The sequence below is a fragment of the Rhinoraja longicauda genome, chromosome 8, assembly GCF_053455715.1.
Source record: "Rhinoraja longicauda isolate Sanriku21f chromosome 8, sRhiLon1.1, whole genome shotgun sequence".
In the NCBI taxonomy this organism is placed as follows: Eukaryota; Metazoa; Chordata; class Chondrichthyes; order Rajiformes; family Arhynchobatidae; genus Rhinoraja; species Rhinoraja longicauda.
Window position 1 is genome coordinate 32,670,031 of NC_135960.1, and position 23,663 is coordinate 32,693,693.

At 42.5% G+C, this 23,663-nt stretch overlaps 1 protein-coding gene across 11 annotated transcripts in view; it reads left to right on the plus strand.

Annotated features, from left to right (window-relative positions):
• agap1 (ArfGAP with GTPase domain, ankyrin repeat and PH domain 1) overlaps positions 1–23,663 on the plus strand; it is a 615,219-nt gene that overhangs the window by 273,377 nt on the left and 318,179 nt on the right. For all 11 annotated transcript variants that reach the window (XM_078403564.1, XM_078403565.1, XM_078403566.1 and 8 more), the window contains 2 exons: positions 19,461–19,588; positions 20,042–20,197. In XM_078403564.1, coding sequence (XP_078259690.1) covers positions 19,461–19,588; positions 20,042–20,197 — 284 coding nt within the window. The remainder of the gene's footprint in view (positions 1–19,460; positions 19,589–20,041; positions 20,198–23,663) is intronic.

A 23,663-nucleotide genomic window follows, 5' to 3' on the forward strand; every position in this document is an offset into this window, starting at 1 on the left:
GAGATTGTCGTGAGTGGATGCAACATGAGCTGGCACGGCAATTACAATGCACAGGAATGCAAGAGCTGCAGAGAATGGTGGACTCATCACGGGCCCAGCCCTCCCCTCCATTGAAAGCATCTACATGAGGCACTGCCTCAAGAACGGGGCAAATTACATCAAGAATCTCACCACCTGGGCCATGCCCTCTTCTCACTGCTACCATCGGGGAGGAAGTACCAAAGCCTGAAGTCCCACATCACCAGGTTCAGACACAGTTACTTTCGTGCAACTATCAGGCTCTTGAACCAACCTACACAACCCTAATCCTAACTCAACACAGAACATTGCGGCCAACTCTTGCACTACTATGATTTGCTTTTTTACTAATTGTGTTTTTTGAACTAATGTCGTTTTTGCACATTCCTTTAGAATTTTATGTGTCATTTATCTATAATTTGTTTTGTGTCTGTCCAAGTCTATATGCTTGCAATGATGCTTTAAGCAAGATTTGTCACTGCACCTGTACCCCACTGGGAGGCACAGTGGCACAGAGGTAGAGTTGCTGCATAACAGCACCAGAGACCCAGGTTCAATCCTGACTACGGGTGCTGTCAGTACTGAGTTTGTATGTTCTCCCTGTGACCGTGTGGATTTTCACCAGGTGCTCCAATTTATTCCCTCAATCCAAAGACATGCAGGTTTGTTGGTTAAATTGCTCCTGTAAACTGTTCCTCGTGAGTAGGATAAAATTAGTGTATGGGTGATCATTGGTCGACACTGACTCGGTGGGCACAGGGCATGTTTCCACCCTGCATCTCGTAACTAAACTAAACACTATACTTGCGCACATGACGATAAATTTTAACTCAAATGTACAAATTAGGAGCAGGAGTAGGCCACTCAGCTCTTCAGGCGTGATCTGACATTCAAAAAGGGCTAAAATACCATTTTTAAACTTTCACCCATTTAATTATCTAGAATCTATCCAAATCATTTAAAAAAATTTCAGACACTTCTAGTGCCCCTCGGTGACCTTTCGCTCTTCTGAACTCCAGCCGATTCAATCCTCTGTTCATTCTTTCCTTCTAAAACTGTTCGCCCGTTCCAGTCATAAGTGTTGTAAATCTTCTCCAAACTGCTTTCGACTTACACCATCAATGCTATATTCCGGATGCCGTCTCCATGTAACTGAAGTGTAACAGTCATACTTTTGTGTTCAGTTTCCTTTGCAATAAACAAAAGCATTTTGATAGCTTTCCTAAGATAGACACAAAAAGCGTAGTAACTCAGCGGGTCAGAAGGAATAGGTAACGTTTCGGGTCGAGGTCCTTCTTCTTTCCTAATTACTTACTGTTTGTGCGCATTCTTTTTTTGCAAATCATATACCAAGAACCTAAATCCCTCTGAATTTTAGAGCTCTGTAAACTCTCCATTTAGATAACAACCTTGCTATCTTTTCCCCCACATTTTGGTCCATTTGCCAGATCTTTGCGCACTCGCATAACCTATTATTATTCCACTTCAGCCTCCTTATGTCCTCTTTACGACTTTGTTTCCTACACACCTTTGGGTCATCTGCAACTTTAGCAATCTTATTTTTGATGCTTTCATTCATCTTTCATAGAAAATGTAAAAGATGAGATCCAAGCATAGACAGGAAGTGGCGGCGCTTCGCATCAGCTGCGGCTCACCTGCAGTCCATTTGTCTTTTGTGTTTTTTGTTGTTTTTTGTCTTAATTGTAGTGTTTAGATGTGATGTAGTATTTTTTGTGGTTGTGTACTATGTGTGGGGGGGGGGGGACTGCAAAATTGTCTCTTCCGAACGGAGACCCGACCTTTTTTTCTGGGCTGTGTCTCCGTTCCCACTGCAGCCTACCATCGGCCAAACACCTGGGCTCGGGTTCGCAGAGCCCGCGGACGGGACTTACCATCTGCGGAGCTGGCTGCCTTCGAGGGCTGTGGTGGCACTGTGAGTGTGGCTGCGACTCGCCTCCGGAGGCTTTGGCTGCGGGCCGCGTAGATATCGGAAGCTCGCAGGCCCCTGGGTGAGGGCCGACATCGGGAGCTCCGGCAGCGTCTTCGCCCACCCCGAATCGCGGGGCTTGGGTCGGCCCGCGGCGGACCTTTCACCGTCCGGCGAGGCCTGAAATAGGTCGTGGGATTTTCTCCGCCTGGCGGGGGCATCAATGTCGGGAGCCCCGACTGCCCCAACGTGGCAACTTCAACAGCCTGAGAAGACGGCAGGGGAAGAGAAAAGACATTCTGGCCTTCCATCACAGGGAGGAGGTGACTGGAGGAGACTCACTGTGATGGATGTTTCTTTTTTTTTGTTTTGTGTTGGTTTGTGATTGTGTGTCTTATTGCTTATTTTTATTGCTCTTATATTGTTGGACTGTGGGTAACGGAATTTCATCCAAAAGACTTGATTTTTTGGGTGACAATAAAGGTGATTCTGATTCTGATTCTGATATCGTGGACACTTTGTGCGTTAAATCATACCAACCAGAGAGTTGTGCTGCTGATGTATCTCTAATCAGTTGCTTGTCGGTTTATAGCATAAAGGTATCAATGAATGGGAATATATAATGCTTCAATGATAACTTCTAAAATTAGCTGGGTAGAATGTTGGCATGCAGCCCTACAGAACAAAGTAGAATGTCCTAAAATATAATTAACCAATTTAACTCTAAGCTACTTCTGTTTATCATGCTCCTTAAAATCTATCTTTCTGACTGTACTTTCTCACTTTCTTCCTTTTATCTTGTGCTGATATTTTTATTTGTTTGCTATCCTGTCTTTAAAGCAACTACGATGTTAAAGGTTCTATATGAATGCAAAATATTACTGTTCTAATAATTCTTCTCTGTCACTCCATCAGAGCTATGGTGAGCATTCCCAATAATTCCTCGAGTGAGGTCATGAATATTTATTGTTTGAAGAAAGTTAGCATCAAGAAGCAAAGGATTTTTGTAAACAAAACTCGGTTGATTAGAACATCTTCATGTTAATAGTATTGTGTAAAAAAATGCATGAAAGGACTCCAATAGTAATGCTCTGCATTTAACTGGGATTGCCTCAATAATCTCATTACCTATTTTGTGGATCTTTTCCAAAGATGCTTCCAATTTAACAAAGCTCAGTGATAGTACTTTAGCAGCTATTCTCTGAACTCACTTAACAGGATCGGTCCCCTAGTAATGGTTCTCCCCCTTTAACATGGTCCCATTTAATAATAGCACTCCTCATTTAACAGTGGCTCTTTAAATTGCAAATGTCCCCTTATGATATTTGTCTTCTGATTGTCAACACTCTCTAACAAACAAGAGACCCTGTGAATAATAACACTCCCTAATTAGCAGAGTGCTCTGAATACCATTACCCCTATTATAAACTGGACCCTATTGCACTTTATTTCTTTTCTGAAAGCTGTGCACTGGACAATATGATCATTATCATCATCATAATCATACTTTATTAGCCAAGTATGTTTTGCAACATACGAGGATTTTGATTTGCCATACAGTCATATCAATAAAAAGCAACAAGAGACACAAAATACATTTTAACATAAACATCCACCACAGTGACTCCTCCATATTCCTCACTGTGATGGAAGGCGAAAAAAAAGTTTAATCTCTTCCCTTCTTTGTTCTCCCGTGGTCGGGGGCCTCGAGCCTTACCGGACAATCTTGGCTCCTGTAGCCAGCGGTCGGGCGATCATGCTCCCGCATCAGGGGGATCTCAGCTCCCCCACACCGGACGAACGCACCCCGGGTCGGGGATAGTCGAACCTCTTGCGACTTTGGAGCTTCCCGACATCAGTCTCAACCTGAGACTGCGAGCTCCTTGATGTTGAAATCTGCAGGCCGCAGTTGGAGCATCGATCCCAGGCAAGGGATCGCAGGCTCCGATGATAAGTCCATGGCCCTGCGGTGGGGCTCAAAGTCAGTCTCGAGCAAGGCCTCCAGCTCCATGATGTTAGGCCACAGAGCGACCGGAGATACGATCTAGAAAACAATCGGCTCTCCGGCAAGGTTAGAGATTGAAGAAAGGTTTCCCCCGACCCCACTCCCCACATAAAACAAACCAGAGAACATTAACACAAACATTTAAAAACACATAAAAAATAACAAAAAAGACAGACAGACCGTTGGCGAGGCTGCCATCGCTGATGGCGCCATCGCTGATGATGCGATTCCCCAGAAAAAACAGCTCTGTGGAGGACTGGTGTTGAGCACAGCTCACTGCCTCCATCCAGTAATGGAAACGTGAAGCCAATCTGTTTAGAATCATCCTTTCCCGTTATGTCGAGAGTTCATGAAGCAAAATTCTTATCTTATGATCTCAGTAATTATTCAGATGCGTTCAGGAATGTATTGTGACAGCAATATAACCAACAGTAGCAGTGATTTCCATAAGGGGCAGTGACCAAATACCCTAATGCAGGGAAGCCCAGCTCTCTTAGTCCTTGAGGCTCAATTCTGTTTTGGAGGAAAAAACTACATGTCAGAAAATATTACACTATTATTTTTTGTTCGTTTCTAAATTATATTATGATGGGTAATTAAAACAGATAATTGACTGTTAATGTATTAGTAACAAATATAACATGACAATGTCAACCAGGATAAACCACCTCTTCATCTGAATTAGTGTTGCCCAGGATGTTTTATTAATGGCACAGAGGTCACAACTGATATAAGAAAATACAGATAGGTACTCAAGATGATCACCGCTTTTGTGCTGATAGACCGTCGCGGGCCAAACATCGAAAATGTGTCTAGATTTTGACTTTCGTGACCCATCTCTGGTATCTACTTGAAATTTGGCACAGATTTAGATTAAAAAATCATTGAGACGGGATTCATAACTCGTCAGTGCAAAAAGTTGCACACTAATTAATTAAGCTAATTAGAAAAAGTCAGCCGTGGGCTCGGTCGATCCGCGAGACTCCGCTCTGGCCTGCTCCGGTCCCGGCTTCTCCGCGGCTTTCCGGGAGCTCAGAGAGGGAATTCTGAACACGCACTGCAAGGTTTTGCCAGGGTTTACTGCAGAGATATTCTGTTTGTGTTGGTATGAAAACTAAATTGGACAGAGAACTTCTTAATCTGTGAATTTGCGTTCTTAAATTGGTATAGGTGAATGCACTCTTTATTTAAAACATTCATTCAAGGGATGTGAGCATCACAGGCTGTGCCAGCATTGAATTACTCATCTCTAGATACACTTGAGAAGGTGCAGGTGAGCTGCCTTCTTGAATCGCTGCTATCCTTGTGTTGTTCGTGAGTGAGTTCCAGGACTTTGACCCATCATCAGTGAAGGAACAGCGACACGTTTCCAAGTGGGGATGGTGTCTGGCTAGAAGGGCAACTTCCAGGTGGTGGTGTCCCCATGCTTTGGCGGCCCTAGTCCTTATGGATTTGGAAGGTGCCTTCTCAAGAGTTTCAATGACTTGCTCCAGAGCATCCTGTAGATGATGCAAACTGCTGCCACTCTGTGTCAGGGGTGGGGTGAGTGGATGAATGTGAATTGGTGTCAATTAAGAGAACCACTGTGTCCGGTTTGGTATCAAGGCTCTTGAATATTGTTGAAGATGTGCTCATCTGGACAAATGGAGAGTATTCCATCATGCTCCTGACCTGAGCTTTGTTGATGGGGGACAGGTTTGGGGGAGTTAGGAGGGGAGTTGCTTGCTTTAGTTTGGTTTAGTTTAGAGATACAGTATGGAAACAGGCTCTTCGGCCCACCGAGTCCGCACCGACCAGCGATCCCCACTCCTCAACACCATCCTACACACACGAGGGACAATTTACATTTACATTTATACCAAACCAATTAACCTACAAACCTGTACGTCTTTGGAGTGTGGGAAGAAACCAAAGTTCTTGGAGAAAACCTACACAGGACACGGGGAGAAAGTACAAACCCCGTACAGACAGTACCCATAGTCGGGATTGAACCTGGGTCTCTGGCAGTGCAAGTGCTGTAAGGCAGCAACTCTACTGCTGCGCCACCATGCCACCCTGCTTGCTGCAAGATTACTAGCCCCAAACCTGCTCTTTTAGCCACTTTGTGTAAATAGCTAATCTAGTTCAGTTTCTGGTTAATGATAATCCCCAGATATCTATATTGTGGATTCGGCTAAGTAAATCCCAGTGAATGTCTGGAGATGATAGTTGGATTTTCTCGTTTGTTATTGTCACAGCCTGGCACTTGTGCGGGTGAATCTTACTTGCTGCCTATCAGCCTATTGTTAGATATGCTTCAGGTCTTTTGGCATTTGGACGTCAAATGGCCTCAGTATCTGTGGAGTCATAAATGGTGCTGAACATTGTGCAATCATCAGCGCATATCCCTCCTTCTGACCTTACGACTGAAGAAAGGTAATTGATGAAGCAGCTGAATGTGGCTGAGCCCTGGACACGAAGCTGAGGAACTCCTGCAGAGATGTTCTGTGGCTGAGATGACCTCCAGTCACCACAACCATTTTCCTTTGTGCTAGTGTGTAGGAAGGAACTGCAGATGCTGGTTTAAACCGAAGATAGACGAAATACTCTCCGCCATGATCCCAGTGGGCTCCCTGCCTAGCTAGCCTGAAACAAACCGCGTGATTGGTCAATTGGCGTCTGACTCAATGACAAACGTGCTTTGATTGGACAATTACTACTCGGAAAATTGACAGGATTTGGGAGTTTTTTCCATATTTTAAAAATATGTGCAGGTTTTGTTCTTGACGAGTTTCAGATATAATTTCTATAATATATTTACACTATGTTATAAATACATGTAGATATGGGATGTGGGTCATGACATGAAACGAAAAGGCACCTCAGCCCACGGTCTAAGAGAAATATAACCTAATGGATTTAGAATCAGGTTTTGAAATTTTCATTGCTGGGGTTCATACAGTGAAGGGTGGCACTAATGTTTGGAAAAACAAAGTCATGCCTACACAATAGACCAAGTGACAAACTGAAACCACGTTGGTGAAAGGTAATGGTGTGGTTTAATGGTTGGCATGGATATGGCAGGCTGAAGGGCCTTTTTCCAGGTTGTATGATCGAAACATAATCAGCACAACATCCCAAAATATTCTCACCAGTAAAATTCTAATGCAGAAATTTAAGGTTTTCTAGTTTGCTAGTTGATTTCATTGCGAAATCACACCGTAAAATATTGCCTGTTTTTCTGTGCTGGTTGGGACCTGTGCTATTGATTCCCAAGCAGACAGTTATGTTTAGAATCCTTTGGCTGTTGAATATGGAAGCGGCAGTCTAGATAAATGAATGATGTTGGGCAGTCTTTGGGGAGGTATGTGTAACCATTCATAATTAATGAGTTAATGAAATGCAGATGCCACCAATCTTGTTTATTATAATTACCAGAATGATAGAAAAAGGCCGAAACAATGAGGACAGAAGCATAGTGGAAACTTGGCATGATTTTCCCTGAGCCAGATTCAGCAAGATAATTCTAGTGGTGACGTGTTAATCATTCCCAACCTTAACCAGAAGAAGTCTCAGTCGGTGTAAACCCTGATGGGCGGCCATGCACAGACATTACCAGTTCTTTGATTGGAACAGCATAGTGGCGCAGTTGGTAGAGTTGCTGCCTTACAGCGCCAGAAACCCAGTCGATCTTGAACTTGGGTGCTATCTGTGAAGTTTGCACATTCTCCCTGTTACAGCGTGGGTTTCCTCCGGGTGCTCCAGCTTCCTCCCACATCCCAAACACATGTTGGTTTGTAAGTTAATTGGCCTCTGTAAATTAACCCAGAGTGTGGAGAAAATGGATGAGAAAGAGGGATAACGTAGAAATAGTGAAAGGGGGTGATTGATGGTCAGCATGGGTCGAAGGGCCTATTTCCACACTGTATCTCTAAACTAAACAGCTCCATTACCAGTCTGTTTTTTCCAAATGTGATGTGTAAGCAGAATGAGCATCTTATGGACTCCTATCTTTCTTTTGATATACCCAGAGAATGTTTGTTCATCAGCCGTGGCCAGAATATTTCAAGGAAACTGATCACATCCGTAGAGTGGCAAATAATTGTGTTTGTGTAAGCAGAATGCTTGGAGGTTTGATAATATCAGTAGGGTTATTAGACTTGCCCATATCCCCATTGGCATTTCAGTCATTAGGTTGGTGAATGATTTCAGTGTTGTAAACAGTAAAGGGAAACTTGCTTGCTGTTTCAGAATCGTAGAGACATCACAGCCGTACAATACGGAAACAGGCTCGAGAAGACATTCCCATCTGTCACGTACCACGTACGGCACTAAGTTGGGAGCGTAGGTGTTTAGTGGGCAGTAAGTGGGTGGGGGGGGGGTATGCTGGGTTGTGCAGTAGGTGAGCAATAGGTGTGCAGTGGCTGGATTGTATGGCGGGTGGGCAGGGTTGTTTGCAGGGTGGAGGTGTGTGGTGTAGTGGGTGGGGTTGGGCTGGGTTGTGGAGTGGGTGGAGGGAGGTGTAGTGGGTAGGGTTGGGCTGGGTTGTGGAGGTGGGTGGTGGGTGGGCGGGATTATGTGGTGAGTCGGGGTGGGTTGGGTGGTGGGGGTGGGCTGGGTTATGTGGTGGGTGGACTGGGAGGTGTAGCGGCAGACATTGGGTGGTCTATTACTCCGGCAGTTTTGGAATTGTTGCTCGTGAGGTCGATACATATCTTCTCCAAAGAAGTAAGTAAACCAGAAGAGTTATCAGCAGTCTGGTAGTTTTATGATAACTTTGAATGTTGCTGCCTTTATGATAACTTTTGAATGTTGCTGCAAATTTAAATTTCCCACCAGTTGTGAATTGTGTTCAGGTCATTAGACAACCCTTTGGATTTTTATTGAATTAACTTTAACAGCTCTCTTATCATCCTTGTTCGTTTGTTGGAGATAAATATTAGTCAGGACCCAATGTGATGACTCCTGTTCCAGGTATCGACTCCTGGACATCGGCGAGACCAAGCGCAGGCTCGGCGATCGTTTCGCTGAACACCTCCGCTCAGTCCGCCTTAACCTACCTGATGTCCCGGTTGCTCAGCACTTTAACTCCACCTCCTATTCCCAATCTGACCTTTCTGTCCTGGGCCTTCTCCATTGTCAGAGTGAGGCTCAGCGCAAATAGGAGGAACAGCACCTCATATTTCGCTTGGATAGCTTACACCCCAGCAGTATGAACATTGACTTCTCTAACTTCAAATAGCCCTTGCTTTCCCTCTCTCTCTATCCCCTCGGCCTTCCCAGTTCTCCCACCAGTCTTATTGTCTCCGACTACATTCTATCTCTGTCCCGCCCACTCCCCTGACATCAGTCTGAAGAAGGGTCTCGACCTAAAACGTCACCCATTCCTTCTCTCCAGAGATGCTGCCTGACCCGCTGAGTTGCTCCAGCATTTTGTGTCTACCCAATGTGATGACTCCTGGTTTTCGACTCTTTCCATACAACCTTTTATTTCCATTTGAGACGGCCGTAAGTTCAGCGTCTTGCTGTAAAGGCTGTGCTGTGACAATGCATCGTGTAGCACTGCCTCAGTACTCGCCTGGTATTGGCATTGGTTTATTATTGTCAGGTGTACCAAGATAGAGTGAAAAACTTGTTTTATGTGCTATTGAGGCAAATCATGTCATACATGAGAACATCAGGTAGTACAAAAGAGACAATAAATTGAGTGCAGAATAACGTTTTACAGTTACAGGGAAAGTGCAGATTTTGAAAAAGTGCAAGGTGCACAATGAGGTAGAGTGAAAGATTGGGATTTCATCCTGAAGCCTGAGACTGTCAGCTGAAGCTTCCTTGCTCAAGTGTCAAAATTGACATACTTCCTCCCGGTATTAAAGAAGCTGACTTGGCCCCAGTGTCGTAAAGTACTGAGTTGCCTCTCCCTTTGTGATCAGTTTTGTGACTCAGCTCTCCCTGGTGGACATTTATTTGTGAATAGAATCTGGCTTAAGGGATGGATATTTGGCCTGTCAGTCTTCACTGTGAAGGCTTGGTGGAGAGGCAAACTTATGGGGCTTCCGTGTTCTGGAGCCAGCTCAGCTCAGCTCAGCTCAGCTCGACGCTGGGCAGTTCATTAGTCCAGCCTTAATTGGTGCAGTGTTAATATTATTGATTTGTATTTGTTTTCCAGCTGTGATTCTTTCACCTCTCCAGCAGGATTTGCTATGATTAATGTAATTTGTAATCCTTAATGAGCTAATAGAACCCAGTAAGGGAACAAAGAATCTACATCATTTTGAATGGCTAGAATTCAGGATGTTAAACCAAGCTCTTCAGCTGGTGCCTCAGCACACTTGTTGCATGAAACATTGAAGGGCCTGGATTTTGTCTCGTGCCTACAGCCTTGGGAACCAAATCCCAGCTCTTCCTCTCAGGCAATTCCTGGCGACTGAGGAACACTTATTTCCACTCACATTCTGTGAATTCCAAGGTGGCCGATGTGGAAACCACAGTTTTAAAAGGTCTTAGTTCAACAAAACAACATACCACTGGAAGTATCATAATCTAGAATGGAGAATTGTAGCGTACCTCATCAGATGATTCATTTCTAAGGACAGTGCAAAATTTGGCTTTGGTTGTGAGCAACTCGCACTGCATGCAAGTTCTACACATACAGCGAAACCTAGACACCCCAGACTCTAGTGATCATCACAAAAACCCCTTGAAAAATTTCAGTCGCTCACTGTTCCTGTGTATGGTCTTCCACTGTTCAGCCCTGATACACATCTGAGCAGATACTTCCCATTCCTGACCACAGCCTGCTAGAGCCAACTCCTGAGTAGATACCCACCTACCTGCCACACTACACAATCCCACCGCATCTCCCACCACCAGCTACACAACCACATTCCCCCCCACCACGGCATTACTCCACCCCACCCCCTTCTGTCTACTACATATCTCCAACACACCCATCATCACCCACTGCACAACCCCAATCTACTCCCTACCATCCAATACAAAGCTACAACCCACCCACCTACCATTGCACGAACTTCCTTGGGCTATGTTCATTGCTTGTAGAATTTTCAATGTTGAGCTGTGTCTTTGCCTGTGGTACAGTGTACAGGGATCAAGGCAACACGATCTTCAGGGGTGGTGAGATCAGAAGATGTTGGTCATTGCTGCAAGATACCTCATGTGTGTCAGTTACCAGTCTGGAATCATGCATCTTGATATATGTCGAGCTCTGAAATCCTTCCTCCCTACCGGAATTGCTTTTGTAAACCTCGTGTTGTACGTATATATTCGTTTGAAATCTCCTCAGAATGTTAACTTGAAAGTAACATCATTTAAAGAGGGAATTGATGTTGCCTTGACTGATACTATTCTGATAAAAGTCGTTAGGATTGAGAGAAAGCTGATGTAGCTCTGACCTGTTTCCAGGTTTGATGTTCAACACCACAAAGAGTAATCATCACCAAATCCAGCAAATTAAACTCTGGAGGGACTCCTCCAGTCCATATTCAGTCCCGAGAATATGTAACTGTCATCTAGATTTAATAGTGGGGGGAATGTGGCATAGTCTCATTTAAGAGTGCAGGAGCCATTTATGTTTAGACTAGCTACTGTTGACATATTATATTATTTTGTCTAGATATATCTTGCCGTATTATTTTGGACACTTGGGGGCGGTCATTAGATGCACGGGTGGTGTGTATATATGTGGTGTGTGTATATATATATATATATATATATATATATATATATATAGGTATAAAGGTCTGGGAGCGGCCAGACACAGGGAGAGAGAACATACAGTTCTCACCAGACCTGGATAAACCAATGGCTAGACAGACCTAAGACCTGGGACTGAGCAACCAGCTACAACGTTTATGCAAAATAAAGAAAGTCTGGTATGTTCATCTCCTTATTTGTACAACTACTTCAATAAACAACTAATTAAACTGGAAATAATGACTGGAAGATCTGTTCTGTTGGGTCTGCGTAAGATCACTCCTACTCCCTATGTAGTCATGGCAATTAGAAAATAAGTCATCGGAAAAGCCGGGAAGTTACAAAGAGGAAGAGATGTAAGTTGAGAAAGGAAGAGAAAGATATGGCGATCAATGAAGAGAGCCCTTGTAAAACTGCATGTAACATTCAAAACAGAAGCAAGCCATAAACTCTTCAGTTATGGATCAATTGGTGTAATATCCATTCTGCCGATTACTCTTGAATGAGTATTGAAAGGCCTGGGTGTTCTTGGAAGCATTAGCAAGGTCATTGAGCAGCAGCTTCCACACCTGCTGGAACTGTGGCGCAAGTAAGGCTAATTCTCTCACTGGATTGTGAAAAGTTTTGGGACAATTAAGAATTCAGGGACTCGTGTGCAGACAGATTGAGAAATGGTTTAGATTGAAGGAAATAGTAAGAGGAAAAAGACTTGCTAGAATAACAAATGGGGTTTCACTGCTCTATCTTTTGAGATCACTTATTTTTTAATGGAGCAGAGCACCACCAGCAGCAATTATAAGCTTTTTTGCTCAGGAGACAATTAAAGCTCAGCATGATAATATTAATTGCTTCCCTCATTCCATTTCAAATCCCCTGTTCCTGTCATTTCAGGTAGACCTGTTGGTACATTGAGGAAGCTGGTGAGGGATGAAAGGAAGGCTCTTGACTATCCATACATATTGCTGGTGACAAGGAAAACTGAATGTCTTTTGGGAAGATTTGTAGATTTAATTTGGCCAAGGGACCTATTTCTGTGCAGCACAACTCTACGATTCAATAAATCCCAAGATATAAGGCAACTACACTAATTCTATTCAGAATCCTTGGAAACGTAAACAGGGAACAGTCTTGTGTTTCTTTCACTCGCTGCATTCTTGAAGATGGGAGAATTGTTAGAGTAGAAAATACCACTTTGAGGAATGTAACTCCAAGGTATATAAACACAGTAGGAGTACATTTGGGAAACTAGTTGTGAAGCCAAGGATTAGTGATAATGGAAACCTTCCCATCACAGTGTAACATTGCTTCCCACTGCATTTCTGCAGGATTAGCTCATGATCGTATGACGGAAGAGGGACCAGGATGGGAGAGAGATATTACTGTCGTGAATTGTTAAAGTCAGACTGTAGAGGCGACACAGTTGAGCAGTTAGTAGAGTCGCTGCATCAACCCCAGAGACCTGGGTTTAAACCTGACCCCTGGTGCTGTCTGTGTGGAGTTTGTAAGCTTTCCCTGATGTTGCATGGGTTTTCTCAGGGTGCTCTGTTTTCCTCACACATCCCAAGGGCGTGCAAGATTGGTACATTAATGTTTGTTGTAAATCTCCCCAGTGTGTGGGTGAGTGGCGGAATTTGACAGGAGTTGATACGAATGTGGAAGAATAAAATGAGATTAAGGTAAGATTAGTGTTAAAAGGTGGTGGGATGGTTGGTACGGACGGTGGAAGGTAGGTCTACACGTCTCGAGGACACTTTGTGAAGTGAATAAGCTGTAAAGCATTACCTTGCAAGAGTAGAGATTTGAAACAGAGGGATGAGACCCACAGGACAGCTTTGAATGGTGCTGGGAGGAGAAGTTGGCACCAGAGGGCTGAGTTTCGTTGAGAGCTCAATTCAGGCCTCCAGTCCCTGTTCTTCAGTGTCTACCTAACTGTAGTACCAGGCTGTCAGGTAGAGGTGGTAGTAAGTGCTGGTAAATGCACAGGTAAACCTTGCTCAGCTTAATAGTGTCCATGCAAGTGTCATTGGTGAGGCAGCCGGTTCAGTGAAAACCAATTAGATTGTCTGCATTCAAGAGTTCATTCATTTACAATAGCTTGCCTCGGATACAATTTCCACATGGATAAAATGAATAATGTTTGAATGGGCAGTAGTAAATATGGGATGTGTCTGCTTAAAAGAGCAAAGAATCTAGAAGTGACTTTTGATCATGTTCTAAAGTCATCCAAAGTCTTTATCAGCCTGTTCATCTGCTGCCCATCAGAAATAATTTCCTTTTTCTCCCTTTAAATACATCTTATTCTCCAGCTGTTGTAAGTGGGAAGGTATCACGTGTTTAGTCTAGCCCAATCTTTTGTCGGGCACTGCTCTAAAAACATATCGGGCAGAGTTTAAACCTCGCTGTCCCATTCATTTGCCATCTTAAAATAAAGAAAGGAGAGCTGCCAGAATTACTCAGTGAGCCAAGCAGCACCCATGGGTGGAAATGGACAGACGAAGTTTCATGGAGAGAAATGGTTGACTGAGGACCCCTGTAACACACTTCATATTATATTTTTTCATATTTCAGATACAGCGCGGAAACAGGCCTTTTCGGCCCACCAAGTCCGCACCGCCCAGCGATCCCCGCACATTAACACTATCCTACACACACTAGGGACAATTTTTACATTTACCCAGTCAATTAACCTACATACCTGTACGTCTTTGGAGTGTGGGAGGAAACCGAAGATCTCGGAGAAAACCCACGCAGGTCACGGGGAGAACGTACAAATTCCTTACAGTACAGCACCCGTAGTCAGGATCGAACCTGAGTCTCCGGCGCTGCATTCGCTGTAAGGCAGCAACTCTACCGCTGCGCCACCGTGCCGCCCACTTGATAACTCTCTTGTTCTTTGTTTCAGATTCCAGCAGTCTCTAGTGGCTTTAAAGTTGTTTAAAGTTCAAGCAAACCAGCGACCTCTCCCAAATAGCAGGCAAAGCCCCAATCAAACTACCTGGTGACAGTATGGATTATATTAATGTCGCAGAACTCGTGTACCTAATGACATCCCAGTGGTGGGAAGGAACAAATGCAATGTTGAGGTTGCAATGAGCAGGAGTGCCCACCAGGTGGCAGGCTTGCTGAACCCACAGTATTTCTTGGGTAGGAAGGAACTGCAGATGCTGGTTTAAACCGAAGATAGACACAAAAAGCAGGAGAGAAGGAATGGGTGACGTTTTGGGTCAAGACCCTTCTTCAGACTAGATAGGGATAAGGGAAACGAGAGATATAGGCGATGATGTAGAGAGTTGTGGATTTCATTGCCAGGATCTCACTGGGAAGATTGCAGAGATCGGGAGGTCTGCTCAGGAAAGTCAAAATAAAGGAAAGGGGGCTTCAAATATACAACGTGCGTACTTAAGAATAAATGCCAGGAATGTGGCTGAATCTACCCAGCTATGGTGGGTGTTGCTGTAACATAATGCGAGCTGGGGGGAATTTGCTTATTAAAGTTAAAGAAAAAGTGACATGATGGAAAGCAAAGTTTTTGTGACCATACATGTTAATTTGGCATACTGGCACCTTTAAAAAGTTAAACGCCGTTATTTAATTTTGCGGCCACGTTTCATGTAAGCTTATTAATGGTTCGAAGTTTTTTTGTCCAAGAACATAGAATAGTGCAGGACAGAACAGAAAAAGGCCCTTCGGCCCATAATATCTCTGCTGAGCATGATGTCAAATTAAACTAATCTCTCTGCCTGCACATGAACCATATCCCTCCACTTTCTCCACATCTGCATGCCTATTTGAAGGCCTTTGAAAACCCCCTATTGTATTGCTCGTTCCGGGCACCCACCAATCTCTATGCAAAAAAAATCTTGCTCAGCACATCTCCTTCAAACCAAGCCTCTTTCATCTTAAAGCTATGCCCTCTAGTCTTTGACATTTTCATCTTGGGGAAATAAGATTTTGACTGTTTCTTGAATGTTCTTCAGGTCCACCCTAGGAGTCATTTTCATTCAGAATCCAGTACTTTTCCAGATTTGTTTCCTATCTAATCAGTTAAACTAATTACATTTCTCAGAGTAAAATATCTGTGTTTCTCATAATTTTATGAAGTTCTATCAGGTCTCCCCTAAGTTATTCCCTTTATCATGTATCTGTACACTCTGGATGTCTCGATAGTAATATGTATAGTCTTTCCACTTACTGGGTAGCACACAATGAAAGCTTTCCACTGTACCTCAGTACACGTGACAATAAAGGAAACTAAACTAAAAAGTCTGTCCAACCTCTGCTTATACCTAATATCCTCTAATCCAGGCAGCATTGGTCTGGTCTTGCATTCTGGTTAACCTCCTCTGCACCATCTCCAAAGCCTCCATATCTTTAAAAAAAAGCAGTGATGGAAAGGAAGGTACAACAAGAACAGCTCTGGGGGGAAAAAAAACAGGAAACTTGTTTCCCCTCCTGTCATTGCTCAGTTCCTTTCTTAATGGGATTTGATGTTCTTTTGATATCTTTGTTTCATCAATACATAAATGATTCCATGGTGACAACAGTATTAAGATTGTCTGTTGAAATATTTGTTGCCTGTGACCTGAGCTGTAATCAATGGTGAGACTAATTGATTTGCCGCGGTAAACTTGAAAGAGTGCGAGCAGATTTTTAGCTGGCAGTTTAGACTGAAGATTTTCATGGAAACAGAAATGTAAATCTGACTTTATGCAAGATGAGTGACTGTGGTGCCAGTTTGTAGGTCAGTCTCTTGCTTGATTTAAGGTTGTCCAATAGAACTCAAAGCTTGGCAAGGCATGCCTAACAGCTTGCATACAAGTTTCCAAATGACTGTTTCTCCCCATACTCTCCTTATTGCTCCCAATTTCCTCATATTCTGGACCTGCTCCATTCTCTGTATACCGTGCAGAATGACATGCACGATATATTTTGTTGTTTGTTTCAAAAGAAGTCAAAATTGCCTTTTACATTCTATTAATTCAGCATGAAATCTTTGGAATGGGGAAAACTATCATTCTGAACATGATGAACTGCAGTATATTAAAAGTCCCAGAGTCGGCACAAAGACGGCCTCGATTGTTGACAACATGGTTTAGTCCTGTAATTCTGTCAGATTTTTGAACTGAGCTTCACTGGTGCGGCTGTTGTGTGGAATCGTCCTTTTCCACTAATTGAGAAATCAAAAAGCTGGACTGTTTTATTGCAAAGGTGTCGAGTTGAGGTTGTCTAAAATTGAGAATGGAAATCCCTTGCATCTGTCAGTGAAAATCAAAAACAGTAGATGTCAGAATTCTGTAGTGGAAACTGAAAATGCTGGAAAGACTCAGCAAGTCAGGCAGCATTTGTGGAATAAGAACCGGTTAACATTTCAGGTCCGGGTCCTGAGTCAGAACTGGGAGAATAGAAAAACAAGTTAGTTTAAAACAAATTTGTCGTGGATAACAAAACTTAATATGACCTTAATTTCTCTTTAGCTACATATTGCAGTCTCCTCCTATCAGGATGTTCCATTTGATCTATCTATCCCCTCCCTCCACCTTCTCTGCTACCTAAATCTGTTATTTTCAGCGTACCCAGTCCTGATGAAGTATCTTTCATCTGAAACATTAACTGTTTTCCTCCTCACAGACACTGCCTGACCTGCTGTGTATTTCCAACATTTTCTGTTTTCAATTCCCATTAGTGTAGGTTGCATGCCACAAAAAAAACTCTATTGATTTAACAGTAGAGAATTTTTAAAAAAGAATCTAAGGGCTATGAATGAATGAATGACCTATATCATTTGAGCTTGGATACTTTATTCCTCCAAAGGGCAAGTACAATTACTAGAAATACCAATCTGTATTTAACGTGGCAATAAATCCCAGGAATGAAATTTTGACATTGAACCACATAAATAGATACGAGAAAAAGACCAGAACCTTTATCACGAGACAGGGGTTAAGGAACATGTTATTGGTGAAATCCAGAATAAATCCAAGCCTCCCTCAGGCAATCCTTTCAGCAGACAAAGCCAGTCAATGTTTGGCAGTGAAGCCCAAGGTCCACAGTGAGACCCTGTGTGTCATCAGGTTGGGTGGTGGGGGCCATGGAGGGAGAGGACCTTAAAGTGAGCTTTACCCACAAAGTCATGTCAGTGAGTGACTCATTGGCAATGGATCTGAATGTTTCAGGCATTCAAAACAATAAAAAAACAATTAAAAATGATTAAGAGTCATAGTGACTTGCAGCACACAAACAATGCATTCAGTGTACCTAGTCCAAGCCAAACATCAGCCAGCTTTATATACCAATCTCAATTTTTATTCTCCCACATTCTCCTTCAACTCCCCCAGATTCCACCATTCATCCACACACTCAAGGCAAGTTACAGCAGCCAATTAACCAACTAGCCCATACATCTTTGGGATGTGGGACGGAATCGGAGTACCTGGAAAAACCCATGAAGTCACAGGGAGATCGTGCAAACTACACATAGACAGCACCCAAGGTCGGGCATGAACCTGGATCTCCGATACTGGGAAGGAGTGGCTTTAGGAGCAGTGTCACTGTGCTAACTATCTTAAAACAAAAAAACAATTAAAACCTATTACTGCTTAAAGCTGCTTAAAAATGCTTATACTGTGTAGGAATCCAAATACTGTACATTTCCCTGCAAAATCTGGACGTCAAACATCTGTGATTCAATGTCTTCAGTTCTTCAATGTCCGAGGAGTCAGTTTAATTCAGAATCCAGCACTTTTCCAGATTACAATCTAATTGGGTAAACTAATTGAAGCTTCCAGAACTTGTATTTCTACAGATTTACGCAATCAAAGGCATATTTGCTTTCACAATCTTTCATTTCAAGTAATGTGTTGAAATATTCTGAGCAGGTACAATTGTATTTCTACGGTATATCACGAGCTGAAGCACTTTACAGTCAAAGAGATCTTGTTCATGTGTTATGACTCTTAGATGTAGGATACACACCAGCCAGTTTGCACAGATTTGCCACCAAGCTCCGGTCGCCACATTATAAGAAAGGTGGGGAGACTGTTCAAAGAGCACAGAAGGGGTTCACTAGGATGATGCCTGTATTGGAGAATATTAGCCAAAAGGAGCAGGTGGACAAACTTGGATTGTTTTCTCTGGAACTTCAGAGGCTGAGAGGTAACCTGACAGAAGTATATAAAACTATGATAGAGATAGATAGATAGAGTAAATGGAGATAGAGTAAATGGTCAGTCTTTACTCGAGGGCTTAGCTTTAAGGTAAGAGGGAGGAATTATAGGAGATATGCAAGGCAAGTATTTTTTTACAGAGTTGTAGTTGCCTGGAGGGTGATGCCAGGGGAAGTGGGAGAAACATACAATAGTAACATATTAGAGGAACTTTGGCAGATACGTGAACCGTCAGAGAACGATTACCACCATGTGCGTGCAGGTGGGATTAGTTAGATTGACATCATGGTCAGTACAGACACGGTGGATCAAAGGGCCTGTTCCTGTGCTGTGCCATTTTCTGTTCTATGTTCCAAAGAACAATGTGATAACAACCAAAATATGTTTTTGTTGATAATAATTGAAGAATGAGCATTGATTATTGACTGGGAAGTACACCTCTCTTTTTCTTTGTATCATATTATGGGATCTTTTGCATGCACTCAGAGGGGAGAGAGAGATGATGGTTTCAAGTCTTATGCTTGCAACACTGCCTCCAACTTTCCATTGCCAGCCCGCATATTCTGCTCTAATCTCTGATCTTATTACTGTGAACTGAAACAGACATGCTTAATACCTATTTTTCTTTTCATTTTCTTCCTTGTTGCAACAGTTGCCCAAAAAATAGTAGCTACACGGAAGAAGCAACAACTCTCCATTGGACCCTGCAAATCTTTGCCCAATTCTCCAAGCCACTCTTCAGTCTGCTCTGCACAAGTCTCCGCTGTTCACGTCAGTCAGGTAAGTGGTTGAGGACGTGGGAAATGTTTCTCGAGATATTGACAGTATACTCTAGGGTGAGACACATATACCATGTCCACTGCGATCAGCATCCTCTCTGGGAGTTTGAATGCAATGGGTCCCACTGACATGCTAGGACATCCAGCAGCTAACATTGTTCCAGAGTGGCAGGTCTTGTGTACAGAGAGGTACACCAGTATGCTTCTTAAACCATACAAGACAACTTCCTTAACCCATACAGGACAACTTACTTCCTAAACCCATACAGGACAACTTACTTCCTAACCCATACAGGACAACTTCCTTAACCCATACAGCACATCCTCCTTAAACCACACAGAACAACTTACTTCCTTAACCCATACAGAACAATGTCCTTAAACCACACTGGACAATTTATTTCCTAAAGTTACAGTGGAAATTATTTTAATTGCTTTCTTCTCTGTATTGTAGACAAGTAACGGTGGAGGGAGTTTAAGCGATTACTCCTCTTCTGTCCCTTCCACACCTAGCACAAGTCAAAAGGAGCTTCGAATCGACATTCCCCAGACATCAAACACACCAACTCCTGTTCGAAAACAGTCCAAACGTCGTTCTAATATATTTGCTGTAAGTATTCACCTCAATACATGGCTGTGCTTTGAATAAATAATTAAATGGTTTTGAAATGAAACTCGGGTAACCATAGAAATGCTTTCTTATTTATAATAGCAGTTAACCATTAATACAAGGAACAAAATGCAATTCTTGGTTTGTTCACTCTTGGGTAGTTAATTATTTTTATTTCCTGGGAAGTTAATAGTTGAACGACTTTTGAGGGCTCTTGGCCAGGTGGACATGGAGAGGGTGTTTCATCTTGGTTGAGAATGTAGAACAAGGGCTCAGTGTTTAAAAATAATGAGCTGCCAGTCTAAGACAGAGATAAGGTGAAGTGTGTTTTTTTCTCTTTGAAGCTCGAGTCTTTTGGACTCTATCTCAAAGTAGAAGATGAGTCTTCAAGGCAGAGGTAGATAGATTATTGATCAGCAAGGGCATTAAAGGTTACCACAGATAGACAGGATTGCAAAGGTGAGGCCAGCAATTAGGTTGTCCTCGACCCTATTAAATGAGCAAGCAGGCATAAGGAACCACATGCCTACTCCTGATTTGTATTTTTACGTGTACAGATGATGCCGGTGGACACCGAAACAAATACCAAATTGCTTTACCTCGCCAATTTATTGAATTGACTTTAAGACCAGCTGCAATAGTATGACCGTCAAACCTCGCTGAAAGATTTGCTTCTCTTCAGTATTTAGGGTTGGGCACCTGTCTTTAGTCATGCTGGTAAGGTAAAATGTCTTGCCACACACAAGGATTATTGGGTGGTATTCCAGCAATCTGCTTGTGCAACTCTACCTGTGCATAATCTTAAATTGCGGTAAAGTGCCCATCCCTGGCCACAGAGATTTCCTGGTCCATTTCATCACATGTTGCACGTGGCCAACTTTACCAGAAGCAACAAACAAACTGCTGGAGGAACTCAGTGGGTTGAGCAACATCCGTGGATGGAAATGGACAGGCAACGTTTCTCATCTGGACTGGTGAAGGGACCTGAAACATTGATATGCATTTCTCTTCACAGACGCTACTCAGCCCGAGTTCCTGCAGCAGATTATTTATTGCTCCAGATTCCAGATAGTCTCTTGTGTCTCACCTTCGTCAGACATTGCATTTTGATTTGCCTACATTAAATGTACAGTTAAAAATAGCATAAGTCTTATATCCAAAATATTAACTACCCTTTGACTTTATCACAGGAGCTTGAATAAGTATTTCCAACATTCTGCGTTTTTTTAAAGATTTGCTTCTAAAAGAATTGTGGTTTGTGGTACTGCTGCAATTCAGCGAATCTGCCAGCAGGTGCCCTCGCTCAGCTGCAGAACAGTCAGCATTGTGAAATACGGAACACAGTCAACACTTCCCCACGGACACATTATTAATATTTGTTGCCCATTTTAATCTCTGATCTCAAAGCGTGAATGTTGAAAATAGCTTGTCCTTAATAGAGTGGATTGTAGGAAAAAATATAAATGAACATTTAACATCTACTGAAAGCTTGACAAATGAAATTCAGGTAATTTAACAAGCAAAGTTAATGTTATAGTTCCAACACATTACAGCATTTAACACACAAGTCATAATTCACTGCAAAAACCAATGTAGTCAATTTACACTGTTGTAGCTTGAATTACACTGGCATGTACTCAAATTAGAGGGGAATTTAACTAATAATCCAGACTTCCCCTCACTAATTGAAGTAAAATTTAAAGACTAATTTGAAACTTGAAGCTGTTACTGGACGATTAGTTTATTTTGCTGTGTGGAGACAACTGCATTTTAAGGGTTGAACATTATGTGGGTTCCAGGATATGGTCAAGCAATGGCAAACCTATTTAATTCATGCAATGGAATGGCACTGTGGTACAATAGAAACAAAATGCATAACAAAGCATCAGGTGTGGTAGAGAAGTATTTTTCATGGTGAGGATTTTATGGCTGTTATAGTGAAATGTGAAGTTCTATTCTGTCTGTACTTCAGCCTTTCGAATTTTCAATGTATCTGTAAAGGATATCTGCCTGTGCGAATCTAGGATGATGTTCAGCAAATCGCCATTGTGGGTGGAGTTGAGGTGACTGAGGGATCCATGAATAAAGCGTGGTGACCAAGAGAACATAATAGTTGAACAATGATTACTCCATCGGTATATTAGTGCAGACACTGTCACTCACACTGACTCCCTTACTGTGTGTGGGTGTCAATTGTGGATAAATAACAACTCTCAACCAATCCTTCAAGTCATAATGACAGAGTAATAACATTGTGGTCAGTTTCAGAGAGCAACAATCAGTTGTGTATGCCTATTTAAAATGTAAGTACACCATTGACATGCTGGAAATCATTGACAAGGTTTTTTTTGGGTGATTTATGTAACTTTGACCAGGCTACCTTTCTTGGTCATCTGTTTTCCCAGTCCTTGCACTCTCCTGGAAACAGTTGCACACCTTTCTTGTCATCTTTGTTAACAAGTTAGAACCTTATTTTTTGGACTGGACCTCCAACCATGGTCCTCGCCCAGCCTGCAAGGATTTGACTAGTTCCAGGGTGACAATTGCAGGAGGAGATGATCCAAGATGGCGGTCAACCCAGACGACTTATCATGTATCTATTTGCTGTAAATGGCTTGATTGTAATCATGCAATGCTTTACGTTGAATGGTTAGCACTCAACAAAAGCTTTTCACTGTACCTCGGTACATGTGACAATAAACTAAACTGAAACTGAAAGATTGGTCCAACTTGCATTGACCCAGCAACAGTCATATCTTTGTCCCTGGGCGCTCAAGGAAGTGTTTGCTGTGGGTATTTTACAGAAGCAAACAGTGGGTAAAGCGGATCATGAAAAATGGAATTTGGATTGGTGCTTTGCAAAAATGCACGTACTCAACATCATCTTGGTTACGACTCTCATTGCATATTGAAGCAACGTATCAACACAACCCTCTGTTAGTTGCACTCTGTAACGATACTAAGTTCCTTGGCTTTGATATTTAACATAGGTTTAAAGCTCTAGTTCCCAAGTTCAGGCCACGGACCAAAATTGAGCTGCAAAGGTATGAAACCTGGCCATGAGGGAATCCAAAGTTTGGAAGTATGGAATTTGCGGCAAAAATTGCTGAAATGGTTGACATGCAGACTTGCAGCTGTTGTGCATGTTTCAGCATGCAAGGGCCAGGCGGGAGCATTCTGCGCATCATAATATTCATTGTGAGTCTTTTATTTCATGCTTTAATTTTGTTATTAATAAGCTGCAAAGCCAAAATAAAATGGATTGATAACTCAATTAATTTTGATGGAATTATCAATTAATTTATCATGCTATCTTAAAATATGGCAAGTCCAAATGTTTCATCTATTTTGGGCATGGATGAAAATGTCGGAACCACTAGTTTAAAGCTTACTAACTCTTCATCTCAGTTTAATGCCCCTTTTAATCTATGAAAGCTAAAAATTAAAGTGTTTGTTTAGCTAATAA